Source organism: Alexandromys fortis, unplaced genomic scaffold (genome assembly GCF_014885135.2).
Source record: "Alexandromys fortis isolate MF-2015 unplaced genomic scaffold, M_Fortis_MF-2015_v1.1 scaffold_213, whole genome shotgun sequence".
Taxonomy (NCBI): domain Eukaryota; kingdom Metazoa; phylum Chordata; class Mammalia; order Rodentia; family Cricetidae; genus Alexandromys; species Alexandromys fortis.
The window spans coordinates 1964575-1974603 of record NW_026068093.1 but is presented as its reverse complement, the minus strand read 5'-3'; the positions used below and the strand labels follow the sequence as shown (position 1 = coordinate 1974603).

At 52.7% G+C, this 10029-nt stretch overlaps 1 protein-coding gene across 1 annotated transcript; it reads right to left on the bottom strand.

Moving 5' to 3' along the window:
• Positions 1-498: 498 nt before the first annotated feature.
• Snorc (secondary ossification center associated regulator of chondrocyte maturation) lies at positions 499-5613 on the bottom strand. The gene is made up of 3 exons (XM_050123165.1): positions 5380-5613; positions 736-918; positions 499-608 (listed from the first exon to the last, which is right to left on the bottom strand). Exons 1-3 carry the CDS (start codon positions 5450-5452, stop codon positions 499-501), a joined length of 366 nt encoding a protein of 121 aa, XP_049979122.1. The 5' UTR covers positions 5453-5613.
• Between the last annotated feature and the right edge of the window lie 4416 nt (positions 5614-10029).

Genomic DNA, 10029 nt, shown 5'->3' with positions numbered 1-10029 from the left:
GAAGACACAAGGATTGGGGTTCTGAATTAGGAGATGGCCCCTCCTGCCCGAGTCAAGGTTAAAAGCCTTTTCTACCCCACCCAATGTCAGTCCTCCACCATTTGCCAGTTGGTCTCAAGAAACAGGAGGAACCTGGGTCAAGCTCTCCAGCTCTGCTTCCCGGCCCCCAGTCTTGCCAGGCGGAAGCACAAAGGGCTAGGAGTTCTGTGGCCCTAAATCCCACCGCGAATGGTCCTTAGAGCGTGGACACCGGAGTTCCCCGCGCCCTGCGTGCACTCCCGGCACACACAACACATACGCGCTCACACACACACACGTTGCCACGCGTGCACATGTTCCCCGCTTGGAGTTTTCCACCCACGGCTCCAGGCACACGGCGCGGCCCAGCAACACGCCCCCGTCTGGTTCACATGCCGCTACACCTGCACGCGGAGGGGACAAAGGAGAGCACAGGTTGCAGAGTCGCCGCGGGCGGGCCTGCGCAGCTCTTTATTGGCTTCAAGAAGCAGAAAACTTTCTCAGCGCCACGACCACGAGTGCCAGCACTACGCAGGTGGCCAAAAGGGCGGCGATCACGATGGCTGCAATGGCGCCAGGCCCAAGTGATCCTGTAGAGAACAGAGGAACTTGTCACCTCAGAGGTCCAGCCAAAGCCTGACCCTTCCTGCTGTTCTTCCTCCCTCCCCTTCCTCTCATCCTCCTCCCTCCCCTCTCCCTGCCCAGCCCACACCCTACCTCCGTCTTGGTCCACCCCAGCAGGAGGGCTGTTGTCCTCTGGTCCTGGGGCAGAGGTGGGGAAAGGCGGGCCTGAGGCTGCGAATTCCTGGCTGTGGCTGGTGCTCTCCAAAGGACCTTCACCTGATGCCAATTCAATGGGCTCGTTCCACAGGGTGGGATTGGGCACCTGGGGACCCTCTGCTGCAAAGCCAAGGACAAGTAGTGGGACTCAGGTGGTTTGCTGGCAGGGATGTGACCCTCCCCACCAGAACAACTGAGAACTCATGCTTAGGGGTACACCAGCCCCTACATTCCATAGGGTGGGGCACCTGGCTAGGAAATTCACTCCTAAATTTGAGAGACCACCCACATGTGACCCAGAACACCCACTGAGCTAATGCTCACAGGAGGTCAGACTTATTGGGGCAGAGAGACAGGGGCAGTTGCAAAAAGGGGATTCCTCTGTCCCTCAGGGCAGACACGGCTCAGTCTTCACCTGGGGCAAAAGCTGTGAGTCAAGGACCTTTGAGGGTGCCACTACTGAAGGAAAGACCAGGAGAAGCCCACCTAAGCCACAGCCTCAGATCAGGAGACCAACCGTAGGCATCTAACAGCCCCTCCCTCAACCCAAGACATCACTGTCTACAGGAAGGAGGGCTGATGAAGAGAAGGTGGCCAGCTAAAGGAGGTTCTCACACTAAGTCAGTCTCAGTCAGAGCATGGGTCCCTGAGTGGCCTTTTCACCAAGAGTCCTCTGCTGGGAGTCAGCATGGTTTGGGGGCACCCAAGGGATCCCAGAGGGAAGGAAGGAGACAGGAAACACAGGATTGTGGGAGTCAAGGGATGTTTCCACCTGACACAGCCCTCCCTCTCCCTAACACTCACCACTGTAAAGAGCACTGCCTCCTCCCCCAGACAGAAGTTCAAGACCAGGCTGGTCAAAAGCTCTGAGGTTTCCTCCTTGGCCTGTCCCCCAGCATCTCAGCTGGTCCCTGGCCCTGCCTTGATCTCAGCTGGGAAGGCAAGTGATCCAGGAACACTCAGTCCCCAAACAGGTCCCTCACACAGGCCCAGAGGATCTCATTCTATTAATTCTAGCTGCTTAGAGGGCCAAGACTTGGGTTGCAAGGAGAGAGCCAGGGCGGGGTGGTCCTGAGCTAGGGCAGGCTGGCGATGGCCGTGTCATCTGACAGAACTCCAGTAAAGCTGCACCTCTGTTACCAGCCCAGCCACAACCTGCAGGTCCCTGAGACTCCTTTGAGCCAAGGGTTCCATCTTTGGGTGATTCCCCCATCCCCGTGGACAAGCTCAGGATAGGGACTGCTCAGGGTAGACCCAAGGGACTGTGTGTTTCTGCCCATGGTGCCCACCCGGGGCAAACAGAACACACAGCCAAAGCCTGACTCCAGTCAGCCTCAAAATAACCAAGTCCTCCAAACCGCCAAGGTCTGGGAATGAGAAGGATCTGTGGCCAGGACAAGGGAGGAGTCAGATGCCCTGTCAGACTCCCAGGAAGGCTGGTAAGGACCATGCCAGGGTTCCTGTGCTAGTTTGATGCCACATTCTGGTTGGGAAAGAGAGTGTCTTTGTTCTTAACTGAACGACTCAGGATAAATGATGTCGGCTTTGGACTGCTTCTGCATCTGGGGTCAAAGAGGAGTGTGGTAGACACTGGTAACTGGTAACTAGGTGAAGGAGCAGTGTAGCAGACACTGGTAACTGGTAACTGGTAACTGGTGGAGGAGCAGCGTGGCAGATGTTGGTAAAGGCTGTGTTGGGGTTCCGTAGATAATTTTACAACTTTTTTTTTTTTTTTTGGTAAACTTGGAATCTTGTAGGAATCTTTTTACTATAAGATTTTGGCAGACCCCTGACTCCCTAGGTTCTACCCTGAAACCTCTCACAAGTCTGGGCCAAACTTGAGACTCAACTTGGAGTAAGGAGTTCTGTCATGCAAAAGGCCTCCGAAGACTGCTTCCCTCTCATAGAGTTCAGGTCTCCGCCCAGACCAGCACCCCAATAACCATGAAGAGCCCTCTGTGAAGAGGGCAAAGTGACCTGGTCAGAGAAGGCAGTGTTTACGGCCTGAAAGCCCTCTTGAAAGGCCTCAAGCAGTCTAGCCTCAGGCTCCCAGGGCTGGACAGAGAAAAGCCCTGAGTGTGCCTGCCCTACGGCCCTGAGGTCTGGGCTGTGTAGACTGACAGTCTGCCCTCAGACTCCTCAGGACACACCCCAAACAGCCAGGCGGGCCTCTCCCTCTCCCATCTCTCCTGGCCAAAGCTCACCACCAATGCCAGGAAAGCCGCCCAAGGATTGTGAGTTTCAATCAGGCCGAGTTTGCCTAAGCGGTGCCTGTTGCCTGGCCAGGGACTGCGCTTGCCCCAACCCACCAAAGAAGGAGATGCTTCTATGGGCCATAGCCCAGGCCTTATCTTGTTTTCCTACACACTCCATGTTCCCCAGACTTGGAACAGTAAGGGAGAGCAACACGCTGGCTCCCTCCGAGTCCTCCGGGGAAGTTATGGGTCAGTGTGCCAGCAGGAGAGGGGCAACGATGAGAAGAAGGGGGGGTGGGGTGGTCCTGGGCCCCTGGAACAGGATGTGGAGGGAGTAGGCTGAGTGACAGCAAGTGAGGCTAAGGAAGGGAGACAAGGCAGGAGACTCCTGAGAAGGGTCTGTCCATCTACCATAGAAGAGTGAGCAATGCCACCGGACTTTCCGTTCTGGCAGAGGGGACACGGTGTCAGCGCCACAAGCTTGGACACCTCAGGCTGTCCCCTAGCCCCACCACCCCAAGCTGCTCTACCTTTCGGTAAATAAAGTTTGTTCAACGGTTAGTCTGACCACAGGCCCTGAGGCCAGGCGCCCGTGCTCACAGACGGCCTTTGTGCAGCCATGAAGAGCCTTTTCATCCTCACTCTGGCCTCCTGCCTGCTCAACCTGGCCTGCTCCTCTACCTTAGTGGCTATGGCCACCGGCTGAGGCAGGGAGGGTGGCAGGCTGGCCTGGGCCTCAACCCCAGGACGACGCCATCTCTTTCCTGATCCAGGACTACAGCCCATGAGAGTCGGGCTGTGGACCTTGTACATTACCTGCTCAGACCTGTGGGTCTAGGGCTCCTATCTCCCCGCTGCCAGAACAGTCAGAACCCCAAGACTCAATTGGCGTTCCCATGCTTGCTGCGGGCTTGCCTGTATTTGGAGGTGGGCACCCGTGGAAGGAAGAGGGAGGTGAGGTCAGGTGAGGTCCTGACTATTCCCAAAGCTCTGTGGGAGAAGAAAACCCACCTACCAAAGTTGTGTGAGCACCACCTGACGGGGGCTCTGGCTAGAAGTGTGAGCTGGAAGAGGCAGCAGGAACCTGGGCAGGAGCCACTAGGAAGGCTTGAGCTGCAGGGCTTTGCCAAGCAACTGCCTCACTGTGGCAGGAAGCTGCATGGGTCTCAGCCCTGGGTCCGAGGTGATGGAAAATGCCTCCTAGCACTGTAAGTCACATCTCCTAACATCAGGGGTATCTCAGGCTACATCCCTGGGCACTGCTCCCACTCCCTAAAAAACTAGGTGTATCCTAATCGGTAAGAAGAGATGGCTCTCCCTAAGATCCCTTTGGGCTTAGCTGAGGGGCTGGGAACCCTGTTCAAACTCTGAAGACAGATTGTTGACTGGGCGCTTGGCCACCCTGAGAGTCCTGCACATCAGACTTAGTGAGGTCTCACCATGCCCCTGTGAGGGAGGCAGTGGAGTGAGGGTTACCCCCTGCAGGTAGAGAAAGGGCCAGGAGAGCTATGAGACCAGCAGGCCTTAAGCTGCTTCCTGGGGTGTCGAGGAGGAGAGAAAGGCCCCCAGACCACCATCACCTGTGCTTCCTGGAGTGTGGCTGGGAGTCCCCAGGCCCTGCTTTCATAACGGAGGTGACTGCTCTCCTTCAGAGATTCGCAAACACCCCTGAAGTTCAGGCGGCAATGTTGGGAGACAGTTGCGGAACTCAGAGGCAGGCTGCCTGTCCACCGACTACTGAACCACTGCAGACAATTTATTCCCATGTAGAGCCAAGCCTACCTGTGCCTATGTCCCTGCTCTGAAGGTGACCTGGAACAGCCCTGCCAATGCGGCCTCTCTCGTCAGACTCCCGATGCAGCCATCTGGGTCTCCATGCACTGCCTTCACTGTGCTGTAAAGGACTCTGAGAGCTATTTACCTCTATGGGAACAGAACCTAGGTCGTAAGCCAGCATGGAAGGGTTTGCAGGTTTTAAAGGAATTCCAAGTCGCTAGGTTTTCTGCTCAGCATCCGGGGTTCTGGCCTCTTAGCCCTTTGCCCTCTGTCTGATGAGCCCTCCTGCCCCCCAGATCCAGAAACCTCCAGCTGTCCTAGTGACAAAATACCCCCCAGAACTCCAGACAACTGAATGTCCTCGACTCCGATACCCTGGTCGCCCTCCTAAGTCAATGTCACCCCTCCCGGCTGCTCACAGGTCCCTGACACATCATCTTATTCCGCTTCTACCAGTCAGCATTGTGGGGACCCCCCTCACCCCCAGAATCGGGCATCCCGCCTCTTGTGAGAGGCTTGTGCTCTGTAGATACTGCAGAATCTATCCCCACTGGTAAATGCTGGCCCTGAGAAGTTGGTGGCAGCAGAGCCAACAGCCCGCGCCCCTTACCTGTGAGCACCGCAGGGGCTAGGACCCCAGAGATGAGCAGCAGCGCCATGTGCAGGGTCAGACAAGATGCCATCCTGGCAGTGAGTGAGCAGTGTGTGGGACACAGAGGACTAAGCGGCTGGGCTCGGGCAGCGGGGAAAGGAGCTTCAAAGAGCTGGGAAGGGTTTTCATCAATGCAAACTCTGTCCTCCTGGGACAGCGTGCCCGCCCCCCACACATGCAAGCACACGCGCGCATGCACACACACACACACACACACACACACACACACACACACACGAGAGAGAGAGAGAGAGAGAGAGAGAGNAGAGAGAGAGAGAGAGAGAGAGAGAGAGAGAGAGAGAGAGAGAGAGAGAGAGAGAGAAGGAGGTAGAGAGAGAGGGAGAGAGTTTAAAGCTCAGCAGACCTGCAGTCCTGAATGAGCAAACAGCCCCACCCTGGAAAGGAATGGAGAAAATTGTTTTTTATTTCTCTTTACCTCTCTTTTTCTCTCTTCTACCTTTCCTCTGGCTCTGCCCCGTCCCCTTTCTTTCTCTTCTGTCTAACACACACACACACACACACCATCCGCATGTATGGTCACTGGAAGTGTGAACTATCTAGGTTTCCAAGACAGAAACCTCACCCAGGGACCCTGAGCAGGACCACTGCCTTGGGGTCTCTGTGCCCAGGGCTCTTGAGTGGTCCAGCAGCCTGCAAGGGAGACTCGGCTCCGTCGCCTCCCCGTTGAGTTCTCAGCTGACTCTGGAGAAGTTGTTAAAGCTCTGTCAGGCAGCTGCCGAGCCTCCACTCACGACCAAGCACACTGGCCTCCACGGCCTCTGCCCACGCCCATAGATGGACTTCCAGCCCTCTTGCCTTTCAGGCTTGCTTACCATGAAAGTCCCCAAAGTCTCTTTCCCCTGTGCCCACTCCCAAGTCCCCACGGCCCTGCTAATTCTAATTCATACATCCCCAAACAAAAAGCCAGATTAAGGGCTTCCCCTAGCCAGGCTTCCCTCCACTCTCCTGCTCCCTCGCTGTGTTTCAGCTCCGTGACACCAGACTGGATACTGCCCGCTCCTTGGCCAGAAGGTAGTGCCTACACTTCGCAGTCTGCACCTCATTCCCCTCAGGTCTCGGCTTGGTCAGTCAGCCCCCGTCCTTTCATCGTATCTCTATCTCTTCGAATTTCTTCGTAGCACTTCAATATTTATGAATATTCATGTTTCTCGTCCTTCTGTGTCCGTTTTCTGAGGAAAGTTGTTTATACTAGGTTTGTCAATCAACCGTTTGTCACTGTGACCAAACACCCGAGGGAGGAAGCTGTTGAGAGGGAGCACAGGCTTACGCTGGCTCATGGTATCGGGGGTTATGGTCCTGATCAGCCTGCCCCATTGCTGTGAGCCTACGAAGAGCTGGTGACAGTGACAGAGGAGGCTGCTGCTCTCATAACAGAGGACAAAAAGAGGGTCTGGGGACAAGACAGCCTTCGGAAGGCATGCCCTGAGGCCTGCTTCTTCCAACCAGTTTGTGCTTCCTTCAGCTGTGAACCCATCAATGATCCACTCTATTGATGAGGTCACCATTCTCATAACCCAGCCACCTATCATCAAAGGTGCCACCAGCTGGGGGCTAAGTCTTCAACTTTAAGGTGACACTTCATATCCAAATGATAAAAGATGTGCATAAATCTTGTTTACAGGTTGAGGAGCTTTTGCATTATGTAGACATGTATAAACTCGACCCCTCCCAACCAAAACCATGCTCAGCATGCCAACAGGGCTCTCTGAGCCCCTCCCCAGCCAGTAAGTACCCTAGCGATTCACTTCATACATGAAGTTTCTCTGCGGTGTCATTCACCCACCCTGCTGAGAGAGCACTGGTGTAAGCGTGTGTCTTCGTGGACATCCATAGTGATCAGGGCTGTTTCCTGATTGGGGCTTTTCTGAATACAGATTCCATGTTCTTGCCCATCCTCCTTTGTGGATGTCAGTATCTCTTGGTTACGGGTCTGAAGATGAACTGCCTGGGTCCGAATGCAGGCAACGTGCTCTGGTTTGCACTCTCTGCAAGTTTGAGTTTCCAGTTGCTTTGTTTCCTCAAGGGTACTTAACTGTTGCCAGACTTTAAAAACTCTTTTTGTATGTATATGTGGTATATGCATATGTATGCATGTTCACATGTATTTGGGCGCACATGCTCTTGTGCTCGTGCATGTGGAAGTCAGAGGTTGACATCAGGTGTCTTTCTCAATCACTTGTCACATCATTTAACAAGGCAGGGTCGCACTGAACCCCAAGCTTGCTGATCAAACTGCTTCATTCAGCTTGCTCCAGGGATGCCCCCTAAGTTCTGGGATTGCAGTCGAGATATCCTGCTCACCCTGGCTTTCATGGGGGTGCTGGGGCTCCAACTCTGGTCCTCATGCTGGGTGGCAAGCTCTTTATCCACTGTGCCACCCCCAGCTTTGACATTTTATTAGTACTCACCTAGGTAATTATGTGTTATTTACCTCCCGTGACGTGACGAGTAAATCAGATATGTCTGCTTGGACTTGGTTGTTTTGTCTTTTTGCTTATTTATTTCTGTATCTAATACTTTTAAAAAGTTATTTTTAGGCCGGGCGGTGGTGATGCACGCCTTTAATCCCAGGACTTGGGAGGCAGAGGCAGTGAGTTCGAGGCCAGCCTGATCTACAAGAGCTAGTTCCAGAACAGGAACCAAAAGCTACCGAGAAACCCTATCTCGAAAATCAAAAAAAAAAAAATAAAATAAAATAGTTATTTTTAGGGTGTTTTTGTACCTTCCAGATAAAAATCTTCTGTCATATATATTGGACAGTTCTTTCAGATGAAGTGTACACTGGCTCCCCCAACCCCACCATTTCTTTCCCCATGACTATAAGCCCCAGCTCGTTTTTGTAAAAGAATTTCATTAAACTTTATGTGTACAAGTGTGTTTTGCCTGCATGTACGTCTGTGCACCCCATGCAAGCCTGATGTTCAGGGAGGCCAGAAGAGAGCATCAGATTCCCCAGAACTGGAGTTACAAATTACTGTGAAGCACCAAGTAGGTATCAGGAACTGAATCCTGGTTCGCTGGAAGGGGAGTAAGTGTCCATTAACACTGAGCCACATTTCCAGCTTCATTGGAAACTGATTTTATTCCCTAGTGACTCCCAGAGACCAGCCAGTGCCATGTTTCATCCAGCAGGAACTTGGCATGTGGATGTGAACTTTCTGTCAAGTTCATCTGTGGGAAAGCCGCACTGGTGGGAGACGAGGGTGGGAGCAAAGGCTCCGCTTCAGACTTCTGACAGTGTATTGTGTGACAACACTGATGGTGGCGGCTGTATGTACAGCCACAGGAGGCAGATGTCAGGCTCCCTGATCCCTGCTGGATAGTTGTGATGCCAGGGGTATGTTACTCTTCTCAGTGCTGTGATAAAATGCCTAAAAGAAGCAGTTTCCAGGAAGGAAGATTTTAGCTCACAGTTTGAGGAGACACAGTCCATCATGGGGAAAGGCGTGGTCACAGATATTTCGTGTGGGTAGAAGTTGCTTGCTTGCATCTAGATCAGAAGCAGAGACAGGGCAGGAAGCAGGGCTGGGCTACATACCACAAGCCCCACCTCCCCTGAAATGGATCTTAAATGTCAACATAGCATACTTGTAGCTGAACCTTTTCTGCTTGGGATACCTACAGACTCTAACCAAAATAGACATCTGGGATGTCCCAGGAAAGAGACACCCAGAGGTCTATTTTTGGCTGTATTTGCTTGTCCTTTGACCTCCAGTGCAGTGAAGACCTCATTGCCAGTGGAAGTGAGATATTGGTGATATGGCATGGCATATCATACGTAGACTTATAGTTCATTTATTATAAAGTACTATTGAGGATAAGGTTTATGGAGAGAGAGGAGAGAGAGAGAAGACAAGATCTTGCTATACATACAAGGTTGGCCTCAAACTCATGGCAATCCCCCTGCCTCATCCAAGTGCTGGGATTACAGACTTGAGCCACTACACCCACTGAAGACAATTTAAAGGCCAGTTGTATACATTCATGGTGGCATGATCAGGACAATGCCATGAACTGAATGCTCACAGAAAGTGATAAGCTCGGGACTTACTTTCAAGGCCAAGCAGACAACTAGAGAGTTGATACAAGAATCTCTTATTTCTCATAGTTTCCTTGACTGCAAATCAGGCCCAAAATCTAGTTGGGCAGATTGCAGGATGGTCAAATTAGATTACAGCCTTGTCAGTTCTCATAGGTGACCAACCTTTAAACCACTGAGACCTTGAGAGTTGAGTGGGGATACTAGGGCAGAACAGACAAATCTAAGAGTGTCCCACCAAGTGTGCAGGCCTCCCTGGCAGTGGTAGCAACCTATTCTTGTTTACACTACCACCTCATCTGCTAAATTCCCTCTCAAGAGGATGCCCTGGTAACTCATTCTCTCCCTGTCCACATGAGCCAGATGCCAGCATTCCCAGAGGACAAGCCCGGAGCCTGACTCAGAGTCGAGGACAAACCTCTACTATTAATGTACACTAGCGACAAAAACAAAGTACTTTGCTGCTTTTATTACTAGAAAAGAGTTTGCTGCTTTTATTACTAGAAACCTGGAGGTGTCAGAGTTCTCAGATGGTAGAGTGGACAGGA